The sequence below is a fragment of the Salmo salar genome, chromosome 03 (assembly GCF_965601325.2).
Source record: "Salmo salar chromosome 03, fSalSal1, whole genome shotgun sequence".
NCBI lineage: Eukaryota > Metazoa > Chordata > Actinopteri > Salmoniformes > Salmonidae > Salmo > Salmo salar.
The window spans coordinates 84,854,872-84,873,289 of record NC_138293.1 but is presented as its reverse complement, the minus strand read 5'-3'; the positions used below and the strand labels follow the sequence as shown (position 1 = coordinate 84,873,289).

The window sequence follows — 18,418 nt, the reverse complement described above, 5'->3', positions numbered from 1 at the left end:
AATGTATAGAACTGGCTAAATTCCCACAATTATGTGTACTCCTCTCCTACACAAACATTCTGTAATGTTATTTGCACCGCACCCTCCTGAACAGGCCCCAGGCATCTACCTGGCTAGGTGTGTCCCGTCCATTGCCAGGGTTGGGCCTATAGCTCCACCTCTGTATGTGCTACTCTCTGAAGGGAGAGAGCCTGTTTTCCCCAGTCGGTCTGGTATTGGGCTGGGTGCTGTGCCTGAGAGGGAGTCAGTCTGGTATTTTGGCTGGGTGCCTTGCCTGAGAGGGACTCCTATTGTCCCCTGTCTTGTCTCCACTGGTCCCCGCCAGCCCACAGCTGCTGAACTACAGAAAGAGAAGAAGAGTTCCATTCATTACCCAACCCTGCTGCCTGCCTTCCGAAGCGCTCGTCGTCAACAGGCCACAGACATAATGCAAGGGAAGGAGGTTGGCCAAGTCTATTCTACAGAACAGAGCAGGGCTGTAGTATTGTGTGCTAGGGGAAACTATAATGTGTAACTGTTCTCATTACTCGTCTGTCTGTCTGTCTGTCTGTCTGTCTGCCTGCTTGCCTACCTGGGCTCTGGGACTCTCCAGAGCAGCTACTGCTGCCTGGGTTTTCTTGGAGTGAAGCCAAGTAGATTGGGTCTAATGTGGGATTGTGCTGTGGAGGCACAGAGAGAGATTGTCTAATATTCACCAGAGAGGTGTAGTATGTGTGTGGAACAGTTTGTTTGTATGCTAACTAGTGAGTGTTTGCAGGACTATGCTATTGCTCTGAGGGAAAGTAAATCAACTTGTTACTGGATCTAAACATCACTAGTGCCGAGAGACAAGCTGAACAATTGTGTGTGTGTGTGTGTGTGTGTGTGTGTGTGTGTGTGTGTGTGTGTGTGTGTGTGTGTGTGTAATGCATGCCCTTGCTGGTGTGTTAGAATGATAATCCCTCATCTATTGTGCTATGGCCTAAAGAGTCCTCTCCCTTCCACCCTGACTCTTGCAGTCTGATCGGAGAATGACCATGGATTTCTCTCGCCTACACACATACACTCCTCCACAGTGTGCTCCAGAGAACACAGGATATACCTACTCCCTCAGGTGAGAATGCTGGCTGCGCTACTGACCGTTACACTACTGACTGGCATCTACTGACCGTTACACTACTGACTGGCATCTACTGACGTTACACTACTGACTGGCATCTACTGACCGTTACACTACTGACTGGCATCTACTGACCGTTACACTACTGACTGACGTCTACTGACCGTTACACTACTGACTGGCGTCTACTGACCGTTACACTACTGACTGACGTCTACTGACCGTTACACTACTGACTGACGTCTACTGACCGTTACACTACTGACTGACGTCTACTGACCGTTACACTACTGACTGGCGTCTACTGACCGTTACACTACTGACTGGCGTCTACTGACCGTTACACCACTGACTGGCATCTACTGACCGTTACACCACTGACTGACGTCTACTGACCGTTACACCACTGACTGGCATCTACTGACCATTTCAGGTTCATTTCATGTCCATTCTAGATAATTCAGAGTGTGTATGGAACAATTGCATGAGTATTTATTTGCTGTATTTACTTGAATTGAAATGGTATAGTACATATCCTGTTCCTCTGTAGAACAGGCTAGAGGTTTGATACTGTGTCTTATCCAAGGTTTAGGGAGCTATCTGTTCCTCTGTAGAACAGGCTAGAGGTTTGATACTGTGTCTTATCCAAGGTTTAGGGAGCTATCTGTTCCTCTGTAGAACAGGCTAGAGGTTTGATACTGTGTCTTATCCAAGGTTTAGGGAGCTATCTGTTCCTCTGTAGAACAGGCTAGAGGTTTGATACTGTGTCTTATCCAAGGTTTAGGGAGCTATCTGTTCCTCTGTAGAACAGGCTAGAGGTTTGATACTGTGTCTTATCCAAGGTTTAGGGAGCTATCTGTTCCTCTGTAGAACAGGCTAGAGGTTTGATACTGTGTCTTATCCAAGGTTTAGGGAGCTATCTGTTCCTCTGTTGCTCTTCCCGTATTCAGATGGCCTCTAGATGTGTGGCGAGGGTTATCATCAATCTTTCCTTTCTACACAACTTAGCTATTCCTCCGTGACTCACATAAAAATAGTATTTGTTATTGAATCCCGTCGCCCTATTGTGGTTATGTCCACTGACTACAGTCAGAGCCTCTGTCAGATCAGTCAAGTCATTACCACAGCCATGGAGAATGAAAGCGTTCTGCTGCCTCAAATTATCCTGAGGTTGTTTCTCATTCACCTCCCGTATTTCAGTGTTTTACATCTCTTTCCAACAGTAAAGCACCATTAGGAGTCCTGAATGAGGTTGTGTTGCATTCAGAAATCTTACTGAATTGATTGTCTTTGCTCTCACTTGAGTAAAAAGATCTTTGAAGTACATTTGAGAATACATTTTACAACAGTTGGAGTGAGGAGAGAATGTTGAAATTGTAAAGATGTATTTTAATTTGGCTTCTATTTCTAGCTAAATATTTTCAGTCTTGATACAAATATTCATCCTTGACAGTTGATACATTGAAGATCTTGGTGCATTCTTGCTGATGAGTTCCAGAGTTGCTCACAAGAACAACCGCTGTGGTTGTGGTTTCGATGATTCAGCCCGATGATTCAGTCCGTGTGTGCGCTTGTCGTTCAGCATTTCTGTGTGTAAGGCTATGTGTTATGAGGGAACAACACAATGAAAATGGTAGCATAGCGCCTTTTGTAGTTATCTTAGTTTGGACTAACTATCCCTTGCTTAGCTTGGTGTTTCCTTTGCTTCCTGTGTTTCCTCTCATGGTACAGTATCTCTCATGTTAGTCACACACTGTTCTCTCCCTCCCACTGAATTTTCAAGGAAGAAACTTTTCATGTTGTGCAGTTCATAATTTTTTTCCTGGATAAAAAAAAAGGGGCTTAGGTGGTGGGCGTGGCAAAGAGTGCAGTCAGACTTCAGCTCTGTGAATTTTAGGGAACATTTGAAAGTCCCCCCCCATCTAAGTGGTGTAACAATTTTTGGTGCATTTTCAAGCCAATTTTCTGCAATTCTTAAATTCTCCATAGAACTGAAATGCATTTAGCAAATTTCCTGCAATTCTATGCATTTTTACCGCTAAAAGTACTCCTAGTTCTCAAAGATTCTATTATAAAAAAATATATAATTGGAAAATGCATTTTATTTCCATGATTCCAACAGTTCACCCAAGTGTTTTGATCTAAATCACAATGAAATGTATTTGCCCATATCATGCTGCCCTAGTGTACAGTACATGCTGCTCTATCATCATTGTTCTGATCTCTCTCTCTCTTCAGCCCATCATCTCTGGGGCCTGGGCATGAAACTGCTTGCAGGTGTGATTGTCACTGAATATGCAGGTGATTTGTGTGTGTGAAGTTGGAATGGTTTTAGTTTTTTTACACTGTCACTTTTGACACCTCGTGTAAAGAAATGGGGGGGACATGGCAGTCCTGGTATTTGGGTCTTTAAGAGGTGAAATTCTGTTGCACTTCTTGTTGAGAGAGAGAGAATAACAGTGTAACACACTCGTGTACATGTTCTAACACAACCACTCCCATTAGCTTGACTACCATACTCTACCCTCGTTCTCCTTTGAAAAATGCGAAGGGCATTCCTATAGAAAAGCCCTTCAGTCAGCTGACATGTTTAGTCCTCTCCTCTCCCTGAGTTGGACTAGGCTCAGACCACAGGTTGCCCTTCAAGGCCTGGCTTGCCTGACAATTAGATGACATTTACATACATCCCTTGTAATTACCTTTAATATCTCACTGTTCTTACAGGCATGTAGAAGAGGTGGGAGTGCCAGGGTGTTTGTGTGGGTTTACACAAGACAGGATTTAGTCTACGATCCAGTCCTTAAGGGCTTCTGCTGGTAATGTTTTTTTTCTAAGTCTCATAATTGCTCAATTTAACCTCTTGATAACCTGTGGAGCCACCTTGACTCCCCTCACTGTGAAGGTATAAGGCAATAAGATCATAACCAAGCAACACTTTCCCTGCATTGAAAGCTCTCCCACAGCCGTGTCCTACCCAATAGAATCACAATTCATAGTTAGAATTCTAACAGCCCTACTACTACCACATCTTCTGACTGTGGGAAAGCCTGTTTTGGCGCCGGACCGGTTCCAGGTCGTGTGTGGAGTGAGGTGGAGACTGATTAAAGGAAAATGCTCTGGGTTCTCAGTCTCTCGCACACACACACACACAATTGGAATGTAACAGATAGGCCTAGCATGGAAGACTGGAACAAGACCATGTGTCTCCATGGTCCGGTGAGAGTTGATCAACCATATAAATGCCTGGTGGCACTGATCTGAGAATTAGGTAAAGAGTCTCTTTTTCTTGTACATGAAAGAGTAATGTAGGCTAATACTTCACTTATTGAATTAGTTGAACTAACAAAATGTAATTGATTTTGCCTTGTTGGGCTGTTGTTTTTTTAAATGGCAGAACAAACTGACAGAGAAGGCAGTTGACTCATGTACTGTAGCTAGGCATCAGAAATATCAGCCTTGAGAGCTGTCACACTACTGTGTGTGTGTGTGTGTGTTGCTTGCGGAATGGGGAGAGGGTAGCGCTGAGAGGGACAGGGTCAGGTGACAGAAACCGTTGGGCCATCTGTTGTCAGAACTCAAAAGACTGGTAGACAAGTTGGAGAAAGAGAAAGGGAGGGAGGAAGGAAGGAATGAAAGCCCAACCAATCACATCCAAAAATCTGAGAGGCCTTTTAGAAGTGAGGGGAACAAACCTAGCCTGAGTGGACAGGAGCAGGAGGCCAGAGTCCCATTCATTAGGCAACACTGTAGCAAAACATTTAGCTAAAGGCAAAGGAAAATCTGGCTTTTTATTGGACAAGTTAAAGTAGTCCCTCCCAGTTTCAGTTCATTGTCTTCCGTTTGGGGCCTAATCAATACGACTCAGCAGAGACCACCATGCTACAGCCCACCAACCAAGGGTTAATTACCAGTGTATTCCCATTGGTACAAACACCATAGTCATTAGTAAGGAGAATGGCCTCACTGATTGATGTAAAGCCTGTACGATGTCTGCCCTTGTAAGGGGAGGTCACCCTGCTCTCTCCCAGGCTCTCAGCTATTTCCTGGCTTTAGACTATTGATCTACTGCTGTCAGTGGAGGATTCTGGAGTATTACCCCTGTTAGAAAATAAGTTGTACCAGCTATAGAGACTTTTAATTATATGGTACCACCCAAACTACACCGGGAAATGTTGTAACGAGATACTAATCAGTCATAACTTTTAAATATTTTTTTAATAAAAAATCGATTTGTTTATTGAACTCCATATATTAGAGAATCCATATACACCTAATGACCAAAGGTATGTGGACACCTGCTCACCGAACATCTCATTCCAAAATCATGGGCATTAATATGGAGTTGGTCCCCCCCCTTTGCTGCTATAACAGCCTCCACTCTTCTGGGAAGGCTTTCCACTAGATGTTGGAACATTGCTGCGGGAACTTGTTTCCATTCAGCCACGAACATTAGTTAGGTCGGGCACTGATGTTGAGCGATTAGGCCTGGCTCACAGTCGGCGTTCCAATTCATCCCAAAGGTGTTCGATGGGGTTAAGGTCAGGGCTCTGTGCAGGTTAGTCAAGTTCTTCCACACCGATCTCGACAAACCATTTCTGTATGGACCTCGCTTTGTACACGGGGGCATTGTCATGATGAAACGGGAAAGGGCTTTCCCCAAACTCTTGCCAAAAAGTTGGAAGCGCAGAATCGTCTAGAATATCATTGTATGCTGTAGCGTTAAGATTTCCCTCCACTGGAACTAAGGGGCCTAGCCCGAACCCTGAAAAACAGCCCCAGACTATTATTCCTCCTCCACCAAACTTTACAGTTGGCACTATGCATTGGGGAAGGTAGCCTGGCATCTGCAAACCCAGATTCATCCGTCGGACTGTAGGATGGTGATGCCTTCTCTGGAGTGATGAATCACGTGTTTCCACTGCTCCGGAGTCCAATGGCGGCGAGCTTTACACCACTCCAGCCGACGCTTGGCATTGCGCATGGTTATCTTAGGCTTGTGTGCCACTGCTCGGCCATGGAAACCCATTTCATGAAGCTCCCGACGAACAGTTCTTGTTCTGACGTTGCTTCCAGAGGCAGTTTGGAACTCTGTAGTGGTGGGTTGCAACCGAGGACAGAATTTTTCTGCGCTATGTGCTTCAGCACTCGGCGGTCCTGTTTTATGAGCGTGTGTGGCCTACCACTTCGCGGCTGAGCCGCTGTTGCTCCAAGACGTTTCCACTTCACAACAACAAAACTTAGTTGACCGGGGCAGCTCTAGCAGGGCAGAAATTTGTCAAACTGACTTGTTGGGAAGGTGGCATCCTGACTGCCACGTTGAAAGTCACTGAGCTCTTCAGTAAGGCCATTCTACTGCCAATGTTTGTCTATGGAGATTGCATGGCTGTGTGCCCAATTTTATACACCTGTCAGCAACGAGTGTGGCTGAAATAGCCAATCCACTAATTTGAATATATATATATATATATATATATATATATATATATATATATATATATATACAGCTCAACGGTAGCGTTGTAACAACACACAAATGGAGTATACTTTGAGAGGTTAGGTTAGTTACTTCTCAGGGAAGGAGAAATTCTGGCATCATGGATATGTTTTGATTTGAATAAAAGAGAAACCTAATTTTCTGCCCAGTGCCTGATTTCTCTCCAATGCCATATTTCTACCATGTTAGTGTGAGGTGTGTGCATGAGAGCGGTAGGGAGTGTATTAGATGGAAAAAGAAAGAGGGAAAGAGAAGTCACACACCTACACACACCTACCTACCTGACACCCAGCTAGTGGTTATAGTGATATGATCAGCCTGGGGGTAAGGCTGGGTGGAAGGTGATCTAGGGTAATATTAGGACCAGTGGTTATAGTAATATGATCAGCCTGGGGCTGGGTGGAAGGTGATCTAGGGTAATATTAGGACCAGTGGTTATAGTGATATGATCAGCCTGGGGCTGGGTGGAAGGTGATCTAGGGTGGAAGGTGAGAAAGAAGGGATGAAGTGGAGGTAATAAAGACTGTTCAAGGCAGGTTAAAGGCATATGTGGAGAAGGAGTGCCAGTTGCTGCTGGTTGGCCATGCTGCACTCAGTTGTTTAGGACATCTGGTGTGTGTTGTGGGATGATGTGGGCTTGTGTCCATGCTTGTTTGTGTGTGTGTGTGGCAGCATGGTTGCCTCCCTCAGACAGTGCTTCACTGGTCAAGGGCATGGCTGAATGGCAGCAGCTGGATGATTGTGTGTCTGTGTCAGAGGTGGTGTTGTTGACCCCATTCAGGCTGAACTTATAAAATGTGAAGGAATTTCAACTACTGTTTTTATTTTTTTCTTCCTCTCTCTACTTGCTAGTGCTCCTCTTTGACAGGATTTGTTCTGTAGAAGTTGGAGGGGCGCAAACTCAGGCGGCCACAGATCACACACACACCCTCTCAGGCCCCGGAGAGCTGTTTGGAGAAGTTTCCATAGCAACAAGGGCAATATGAGAGAGAGAGGAAGAGATGGCACACTGTTGGAGAGAGAAGAGAAGTGCTTCTGTTCTGTTCAAGGGAAAAGAGGAGGATGGGCAGTGGCCGTAATCTCAGGGCCAATTGAAACCCACCCAGAGTTAGACAGATGGAAATCTGAGATCCCCTCTACCAGCCTGTCCCTGCCCTGCCTGTGGTAAATATAGGCCTGTGTTCTTCCTCAGGGGAATGGCAGCTCTCTATAATGGCTTAGGAAACCGTAGGGTGGGACGTGTGTCTGTGTGTGTTTTGTGTTTCCCCCACAGACCTGCACTGACCCTCCAGAGCCCAGCTTAAACAACTACGTGGAAACATTTTCAGTAAAACCTAATTTGGTAAGCAGAATGTAGTGAGGCCCAGAAGGGTTTAAAGGAGGAGTTGTGAACCCTGCTGGGAGTGATATCTCCCTCAGTAATACACTCCAGAAAACAGCCTGTTGGTGGTTAGTCTCCATGTCACATTTGTTTTGAAACGGTTCTGCTAATGACGTTTTCAGTGTGTTTAGTATTTGGCCTAACATCCCAGGCTTGTTAAACCTGTTGAGGACAGACGTTCACCCCGTTCCGCCTGCGGAACCCCTAGCCAACAGCCAATGGCATCGCACGGCGCGAAATACAAAACCAACTAAAATACTACAATTCAATTTTCTCAAACAATCAACTATTTTACACCATTTTTAAAGACAAGACTCTCGTTAATCTAACCACATTGTCCGATTTCAAAAAGGCTTTACAGCGAAAGCAAAACATTAGATTATGTTAGAGTACATAGACACAAATAATCACACAGACATTTTCCAAGCAAGCATATATGTCACATAAACCCAAACAACAGCTAAATGCAGCACTAACCTTTGATGATCTTCATCAGATGACACTCCTAGGACATTATGTTATACAATACATGCATGTTTTGTTCAATCAAGTTCATATTTATATCAAAAACCAGCTTTTCACATTAGCATGTGATGTTCAGAACTAGCATACCCACCGAAAACTTCCGGTGAATTTACTAAATTACTCATGAGAAATGTTCACAAAATACATAACAATTGTTTTAAGAATTATTCGATACAGAACTCCTTTATGCAATCGCTATGTCCGATTTTTAAAATAGCTTTTCGGCGAAAGCACATTTTGCAATATTCTGAGTACATAGCTCGGCTATCACAGGCTAGCTAATTTGACACCCACCAAGTTTGGGGCTCACTAAACTCAGAATTACTATTAGAAAAATTGGATTACCTTTGCTGTTCTTCGTCAGAATGCACTCCCAGGACTTCTACTTCAACAACAAATGTTGTTTTGGTTCCAAATAATCCGTAGTTATATCCAAATACCTCCGTTTTGTTCGTGCGTTCAGGTCACTATCCGAAATGCGAGCGCAAATGCGAGCGCATTTCGTGACAAAAAATGTCTAAATATTCCATTGCCGTACTTAGAAGCATGTCAAAAGCTGTTTAAAATCAATTTTTATGCTATTTTTTCTCGTAAAATAGCGATAATATTCCAACCGGGCAACTTTGTATTCATTCAAAGGCTGAAAGAAAAAAATGGAGAAGTCTCGTGACCGTGCATCTCCAGTCTCACTGTTCCCAGGCTGACCACTCACAAACAGAGCTGCTGTACTTTGCCCAGAGACAGCAGACACCCCATTCCACTTTCTGGCGGCTTTAGAGAGCCAATAGAAGCCTTAGAAAGTGTCACATTACAGCACAGATGCTGTAATGTCGATAGAGATGCAACAGAAGGACAAGAAATTGTCAGACAGGGCATTTCCTGTATGGAATCTTCTCTGGTTTTGGCCTGCCATATGAGTTCTGTTATACTCAGACACCATTCAAACAGTTTTAGAAACTTTAGAGTGTTTTCTATCCAAATCTACTAATTATATGCATATTCTAGTTTCTGGGCAGGAGTAGTAACCAGATTAAATCGGGTATGTTTTCTATCCAGCCGTGAAAATACTGCCCCCTATCCCAAAGAAGTTAAGGGTGAGTTGATAGTGCATCAGTTTTTCAAAAAAAAGTGTGTGTGTAGCATCGTTCAACCTGTGGTTTCACCGTTTAGATTTCTAGAACATGTGGATTGTAATCTTTGTCTGAGCTCCCTGACTGGTGTGTGTGTGTGTGACTGTATCGCTGCTCCTTGGCTGTGATGTCAACTGTCTTTGATCTGTCAGGGGAGGTTAGATTAATATGATGAGGGGAATGAGGATCTCAGGGGAGGTTAGATTAATATGATGAGGGGAATGAGGATCTGGCAGGGGAGGTTAGATTAATATGATGAGGGGAATGAGGATCTCAGGGGAGGTTAGATTAATATGATGAGGGGAATGAGGATCTGGCAGGGGAGGTTAGATTAATATGATGAGGGGAATGAGGATCTGGCAGGGGAGGTTAGATTAATATGATGAGGGGAATGAGGATCTGGCAGGGGAGGTTAGATTAATATGATGAGGGGAATGAGGATCTGGCAGGGGAGGTTAGATTAATATGATGAGGGGAATGAGGATCTGGCAGGGGAGGTTAGATTAATATGATGAGGGGAATGAGGATCTGGCAGGGGAGGTTAGATTAATATGATGAGGGGAATGAGGATCTGGCAGGGGAGGTTAGATTAATATGATGAGGGGAATGAGGATCTGTCAGGGGAGGTTAGATTAATATGATGAGGGGAATGAGGATCTGTCAGGGGAGGTTAGATTAATATGATGAGGGGAATGAGGATCTGTCAGGGGAGGTTAGATTAATATGATGAGGGTAATGAGGATCTGGCAGGGGAGGTTAGATTAATATGAGGATCTGGCAGGGGAGGTTAGATTAATATGAGGGTAATGAGGATCTGGCAGTTGCTCCCAGGAAATGATGTGATTATATTCAGCAAACATTTATTACATTTGACGACAGGGATTTCGGTGAACTTTCCCTGCAGGTCAATGATTATTATAAAGTCTTCAACTATAATATAATAAATGAAAGGAAAGCTAGTAGGTTACCCCTGAGACACCTCAGTGGTTGTACAATGTAGACTAAATCTCTGGGTGATCTGATCTCTCTCTCTGGTTCGTTAGTACACCATCGGAGAACTGGCAGTACCCACTGAGTGTGGGAGGACTGGGCATCAAAGCTCCCGTTGTTGTGTAAGAGAACAGTGAAGGAGGACGAGAAGTGTTTTCTCTCTCTGCTTTTGGTCAGTGTCCAGTCTACTTTGATATCTGGTGTGGGGGCAGTTTAGTCGAGGGAAGCTCATACGGATCAATACAGAGCCCTATAGCGAATTGACGTAGGGGTTTGCAAGCACGACGTGATGTACTGACGTCTTAATATGCTCAATCAATAGTGTGTGTGTGAGATTTGTTAAACACAAGTGTTTAGAGGTGTTATTTGTGTGTGCGTGCTTATTTCCACAAGTTGTGAGATTTGTCTGTGTGTGGATTTACAGAGTATCTGTCTGTGTATCAGTCCAGGTGTTTCACCACTGCAGGGTGTGTAAAAAGAACCCTCTGCCAAGCCGGAGCCCAGGATGTGCTGCGCCAAGCAGAGCTCTGTGATAATATCCCTGGCCAGTGGCTATAGACAGGCTGTTCATTCTGTTTCCTCCCAGGCGACCACAGGCAGATCCAGATCTGGCTCTGGAAGTCAACTGTACTGCTGGTTAATGGATTGATAATGTCATTGATTGGCTGTCAATTAACCTATTGTACCAGGTCTGAGTCTGTCCCTGGCCTAATTAGAAAGGAAAGATTAGGGTCGACACACACACACAGACACTCAGTGAGGCCTGGTATAGGAAACTGCTCTGCTGTGTGTGATTGTTCTGGAGGGTAGTATAGTGCAGGGTCTGGTGTGATTGTTCTGGAGGGTAGTATAGTGGAGGGTCTGGTGTGATTGTTCTGGAGGGTAGTATAGTGGAGGGTCTGGTGTGATTGTTCTGGAGGGTAGTATAGTGGAGGGTCTGGTGTGTTGTTCTGTGGGTAGTATAGTGCAGGGTCTGGTGTGATTGTTCTGGAGGGTAGTATAGTGCAGGGTCTGGTGTGGTTGTTCTGGAGGGTAGTATAGTGCAGGGTCTGGTGTGTTGGTCTGGAGGGTAGTATAGTGCAGGGTCTGGTGTGTTGGTCTGGAGGGTAGTATAGTCCAGGGTCTGGTGTGATTGTTCTGAAGGGTAGTATAGTGGAGGGTCTGGTGTGATTGTTCTGGAGGGTAGTATAGTGCAGGGTCTGGTGTGATTGTTCTGGAGGGTAGTATAGTGGAGGGTCTAGTGTGATTGTTCTGGAGGGTAGTATAGTGCAGGGTCTGGTGTGATTGTTCTGGAGGGTAGTATAGTGCAGGGTCTGGTGTGATTGTTCTGGAGGGTAGTATAGTGGAGGGTCTGCTGTGATTGTTCTGGAGGGTAGTATAGTGCAGGGTCTGGTGTGATTGTTCTGGAGGGTAGTATAGTGCAGGGTCTGGTGTGATTGTTCTGGAGGGTAGTATAGTGCAGGGTCTGGTGTGATTGTTCTGGAGGGTAGTATATTGGAGGGTCTGGTGTGATTGTTCTGGAGGGTAGTATAGTCCAGGGTCTGGTGTAGAGGTCGACTGATTATGATTTTTCGACGCCGATGCCGATTATTGAAGGGCCAAAAAACCCTGGTGCCGATTAATCGGCCGATTTAATGTTTTGTATTATTAATTTTTTTACCGTTTATTTATTTGTAATAATGACAATTACAACTACTGAATGAACACTTATTTTAACTTAATATAATACATCAATAAAATCAATTTAGCCTCAAATAAATAATGAGACATGTTCAATTTGGTTTAAATAATGCAAAAACAAAGTGTTGGAGAAGAAAGTAAAAGTGCATTATGTGCCATGTAAGAAAGCTAACGTTTAAGTTCCTTGCTCAGAACATGGGAACATATGAAAGCTGGTGGTTCCTTTTAACATGAGTCTTCAATATTCCCAGGTAAGAAGTTTTAGGTTGGATGTTCTTATAGGCACTTTAGTATTGCCAGTGTAACAGTATAGCTTCCGTCCCTCTCCTCGCCCCTACCTGGTCTCGAACCAGGAACACAGCGACCCTCGAAGCAGCGTTTCGCTGTGTGTGTAGGAGAGCCAGGTGGAGCAGCAGGCAGGAGGAGGAAAGCAAAGCCCATAATTGGCTCTGGATGGGATGGTGTAATCCTGAGGTCTTAGGGCCAGGAGGACACAACACACACAGGCCTGGGGATTGACTGAGGGAGGAGGCCTCTACAGCCAGAGCCCCTGTTTATATGTTGGAGGCCTTTAGAGAAGGAGTGGCATCTGAGAACAGCCTGGCCGTGTGTGGGACCCACCCCCTGTTCTTCCTTCTGTGTTGCATTGTTTTAAATGGCTGCCACATGTTGATGTTCAGAATTTTGTGTTATGGACTCTAACTGTGGTGGTTGCAACATTGAATGAGACCATGTGTTTGTGCTTACATTTTGTTCCCGCCTCCCATCTCCATTACAGGAAGGGAAGTTCTTGATCACAGTCAGTCAGCTAAGATGATTTTCTCCTCCTCAACTGCCCTGCTTGTCTGTCAGGGGGATTTAGATGGCTGACATACAAAGGAGAGGAGACCCAACCTACTGTAGGAGAACACTACCCTACTGCTGTGTGTTTAACATCAAATCACGATTGTTAGTACCTTTGTGTGTGTGTGCGCGCACAAGCACAAGCAATAGACAAGACTCAAGTATACTCTCTGAAAGAGTCTGTTTCTAAGAGCCAATAATGATTTAGATGTGTTCTATGATGGAATGTTGGCACTGGTCTTGGCCCTGCCTACATCCTCAGCCAGGGGGTGTGGTCTGGTATGAGAGAGAGAGAGAGTTTCTAGCTTCCGCAGCAGTAGTGTCCAATTCTATATTCACATTCCGTCTCCAATACACATCTTACTGCCTCAAACTGGTATATTATTTTACATTTACATGATCTTATCCAAAAGGTCCATATATTTTCATACTGGTCCCCCATGGGATATGAACCCACAACCCTGGTGTTGCAAGCACCATGTTCTACCAACTAAGCCACACAGGACTGGTATATGGTGTCCTTATCCATTCTATTATATATCTGTTTGGGCCTCTCCTCTTTCACACACAGTCCTCGTTCTTTCTCCATTTTTATTTTTTCCTGGTGTTTATTAGGTGAGTCATTTCCTGAGAGCCCAGTGTTCAGCTCCAGGAACAGTTTCTATGGTAACATTCTCTCCCTACTGAGCTGCTACAGCTGTCCCAATGCTGTGTTGCTGTTGTTTACAAAACAAAGTGTCTCTCTCTAGTTTATATGTGTGACTAAGATACAGACAATGGATGGGAGGAAGTTGGGAATGTTCGTATTAATCATCTTATGCTAACTAAGCCCTGGGCCTGCATTAATAAAGCTCTTAGAGTAGAAGTGCTGATCTGGGATCAGTTTAGCCTTTTAGGTGATAACGAATAAGTTAACTGTTATGAATACTGTCCCTGACTGACTCAGATGTGGGGGGGGGGGGGGTTGTTGATTTTATGTTGAGGTAAGCTGAAACCACAGAAGTGCTGATCTGATTCAGACCAAGGCCTCTGTCTTACAGCAAATGATAAGAAACTCAGGCACTGTGAGCCATACAGTAGCTAAATTCACCACACTTCTCTCCTTTCCTCCCTCTGTTTCTATCCATCCCTCTGTTTCTATCCATCCCTCTGTTTCTATCCATCCCTCTCTTTCTTTGCCATCTCACTATCCCACTCTCTTGCCATCTCCTCTCTTCCTCTCATCTCTTTCGCCTGCTATCTTTCTCTTTCTTCTCTCTCTCTCTTTCCGTCTCCTTCTGTCCTTAGCTCCAGCTACTCGACTGTGGCCCTAGAGTTTGAGAAGGTGCATCAGATCGCTCCCGTGTTCAACTCGCCCAGGATGTCGCGGCGGAGCCTGCGTCTGCAGACCACTGGCGGTCTCTATGGCAACGACAGCCTGGCTGACTTCTCCTCCCAGAACCACAGCAGCGGAGGGTCCAGTCGGACAGAGTCATGGTAAGACTACACAGGGTACAGTCAGAGAGTCACGGTAAGACTACACAGGGTCCAGTCAGAGAGAGTCACAGTCAGACTACACAGGGTTCAGTCATTGAGAGTCACGGTAAGACTACACAGGGTCCAGTCAGAGAGAGTCATGGTCAGACTACACAGGGTCCAGTCAGAGAGAGTCATGGTCAGACTACACAGGGTCCAGTCAGAGAGAGTCATGGTCAGACTACACAGGGTCCAGTCAGAGAGAGTCACGGTCAGACTACACAGGGTCCAGTCAGAGAGAGTCACGGTCAGACTACACAGGGTCCAGTCAGAGAGAGTCACGGTCAGACTACACAGGGTCCAGTCAGAGAGAGTCATGGTAAGACTACACAGGGTCCAGTCAGAGAGAGTCACGGTCAGACTACACAGGGTCCAGTCAGAGAGAGTCATGGTCAGACTACACAGGGTCCAGTCAGAGAGAGTCACGGTCAGACTACACAGGGTCCAGTCAGAGAGAGTCATGGTCAGACTACACAGGGTTCAGTCATTGAGAGTCATGGTCAGACTACACAGGGTCCAGTCAGAGAGAGTCATGGTCAGACTACACAGGGGAAGGGAGTCAATGGACACACACAAATGCACTCATGCAGACACAAAAGTTAGAAACATTAGCCTTATATTAACATTAAACATATACACACAGAGCCAGCTGGAGGCAGGTACACACAGAGCCAGCTGGAGGCAGGTACACACAGAGCCAGCTGGAGGCAGGTACACACAGAGGCGGGTACACACAGAGGCGGGTACACACAGAGGCGGGTACACACAGAGGCGGGTACACACAGAGGCGGGTACACACAGAGGCGGGTACACACAGAGGCGGGTACACACAGAGGCAGCTGGAGGCGGGTACACACAGAGGCAGCTGGAGGCGGGTACCATCGTGGTAAAAAGTTTTGAGAATTACACACATTAATTTCCACAAAGTTTGCTGCCTCAGTGTCTTTAGATATTTTTGTCAGATGTTACTATGGAATACTGAAGTATAATTACAAGCATTTCATAAGTGTCAAAAGGTTTTATTGACAATTAGTTGATGCAAAGAGTCAATATTTGCAGTGTTGACCCTTCTTTTTCAAGACCTCTGCAATCCGCCCTGGCATGCTGTCAATTAACTTCTGGGCCACATCCTGACTGATGGCAGCCCATTCTTGCAAAGTCACTGCTTGGAGGAGTTTGTCAGAATTTGTGGGTTTTTGTTTGTCCACCCGCCTCTTGAGGATTGACCACAAGTTCTCAATGGGATTAAGGTCTGGGGGGGTTACCTGGCCATGGACCCAAAATATCGATGTTCTGTTCCCCGAGCCACTTAGTTATCACGTTTGCCTTATTGCAAGGTGCTCCATCATGCTGGAAAAGGCATTGTTCGTCACCAAACTGTTCCTGGATGGTTGGGAGAAGTTGCTCTCAGAGGATGTGTTGGTACCATTCTTTATTCATGGCTGTGTTCTTAGGCAAAATTGTGAGTGAGCCCATTCCATTGGCTGAGAAGCAACCCCACACATGAATGGTCTCAGAATGCTTTACTGTTGGCATGACACAGGACTGATGGTAGCACTCCGGACAAGCTTTTTTCCAGATGCCTCAAACAATCGGAAAGGGGATTCATCAGAGAAAATGACTTTACCCCAGTCCTCAGCAGTCCAATCCCTGTACCTTTTTCAGAATATCAGTCTGTCCCTGATGTTTTTCCTGGAGAGAAGTGGCTTCTTTGCTGCCCTTCTTGATACCAGGCCATCCTCCAAAGGTCTTCGCCTCACTGTGCGTGCAGATGCACTCACACCTGCCTGCTGCCATTCCTGAGCAAGCTCTGTACTGGTGGTGCCCCTATCCCGCAGCTGAATCAACTTTAGGAGACGGTCCTGGCACTTGCTGGACTTTCTTGGGCACCCTGAAGCCTTCTTCACATCAATTGAACAGCTCTCCTTGAAGTTCTTGATGATCCAATAAATGGTTGATTTAGGTGCAATCTTACTGGCAGCAATATCCTTGCTGTGAAGCCCTTTTTGTGCAAAGCAATGATGACGGCACGTGTTTCCTTGCAGGTAACCATGGTTGACAGAGGAAGAACAATGATTCCAAGCACCACCCTCCTTTTGAAGCTTCCAGTCTGTTATTCAAACTCAATCAGCATGACAGAGGGATCTCCAGCCTTGTCCTTGTCAACACTCACACCTGTGTTAACGAGAGAATCACTGACATGATGTCAGCTGGTCCTTTTGTGGCAGGGGAAATGCAGTGGAAATGGTTTTCTGGGGTTCATTTCATTTGCATGGCAAAGAGGGACTTTGCAATTAATTGCAATTCATCTGATCACTCTTCATAACATTCTGGAGTATATGCAAATTGCCATCATACAAACTGAGGCAGCAGACTTTGAAAATTAATATTTGTGTCATTCTCAAAACTTTTGGCCACGACTGTACACACAGAGACATGCACACACTGACTTCTATAATCTCTACCAATCTCTCTCCTGTCTCTCAGGATGGTGAGGAGCAGAAAGCAGCAGCAGTCTGCCTCCAGCTCCCAGTCCCTTAACCAGTCCCTGTCCCTGAACCAGACGCCACGCAAGACCCTCTCCTTCTCCACTACCAACACTCCCTCTACAGGCTGCACCACTGCCAGCGATGCCTCCCTGCTCTCCTCCATCCTGGACCAGTCCAGCCTCCGCCAGCGATCCACCACCACTACTACCACAGACGGCTACTGGGGTCAGTCCAAGAGGAAAGGGCAGGGCATGGGTCATACGATCAGAGGAAGGGTTATGTTTCATAGAGAGGATACATCAGCTCTATTCTGGTCCCAGACCTGTACGGTATGTGCATTAGCCAACTCCTCCGAATATCGTTGGCTTGTCATGACAGGTATGGTCAGACAATCGATCATACAATGGCTAAAGCACAGGTCTGGGACCAGTCAACCGCATTATAATATACGAGGTAAAACTAGGACAGTAGCAGTTTACGCTACCTAGCTAGCATGCTAATTTTAATTACTGCAGTTTGTTGTTTGTGTGTCTATCTGATATGTAAGGCAGGATTGATGAATGATTTGTGGGAATACCAGGGGAGAGACGGGGCAGGCTGACTGTATAATCTCTCCATTTAATTCTTTTGATGTGGTTTTACAGAGATTAGCTGCGTTATTACCCATGTGACCCAATACAATTAATGAATCAGTATTCAATGATCTCCCGCTGGCTTGGATGATTTAATAATGCTTTATTCTGTCTAGGTTCAGATCAGGATACCAATCTGAAAGGTGAGACTTCACCATTCATTCTAATGATATTTGTGAGCATTCACCCGGGTAGTGATCTTTTATTACGCATCATCACAACACTTTTCCAGGAAGTAAACACAGGCTTGCTTTAATCTTACATCTAGACGTTCCGCTAGCGGAACACCTGCTCCAATATCCAATGATAGGCGTGGCGCGAATTACAAATTCCTCAAACATACAAAAACTTCAATTTTTCAAACATATGACTATTTCACAGCATTTTAAAGATAAGACTCTCCTTTATCTAACCACACTGTCCGATTTCAAAAAGGCTTTACAGCGAAAGCAAAACATTAGATTATGTCAGCAGAGTACCAAGCCAGAAATAATCAGACACCCATTTTTCAAGCTAGCATATAATGTCACAAAAACCCAGAAGACAGCTAAATGCAGCACTAACCTTTGATGATCTTCATCAGATGACACACCTAGGACATTATGTTATACAATACATGCATGTTTTGTTCAATCAAGTT

The 18,418-nt window shown here is 45.1% G+C and overlaps 1 protein-coding gene across 10 annotated transcripts in view; it reads left to right on the top strand.

Moving 5' to 3' along the window:
* Window positions 1-18,418, top strand: part of LOC106601863 (SUN domain-containing protein 1) — a 45,264-nt gene that overhangs the window by 6,430 nt on the left and 20,416 nt on the right. For 3 of the 10 annotated variants that reach the window (XM_082972836.1, XM_082972834.1, XM_014194281.3), the window contains exons 1-5: window positions 202-442; window positions 999-1,093; window positions 14,430-14,618; window positions 17,145-17,371; window positions 17,895-17,921. In XM_082972836.1, the coding sequence (XP_082828962.1) occupies window positions 428-442; window positions 999-1,093; window positions 14,430-14,618; window positions 17,145-17,371; window positions 17,895-17,921 (553 nt within the window). In that variant the 5' untranslated portion in view covers window positions 202-427. Of the gene's footprint in view, window positions 1-201; window positions 443-998; window positions 1,094-14,429; window positions 14,619-17,144; window positions 17,372-17,894; window positions 17,922-18,418 lie in introns of those variants that run through there. The other 7 variants (XM_082972839.1, XM_082972838.1, XM_082972837.1 and 4 more) reach the window with 4 other exon arrangements.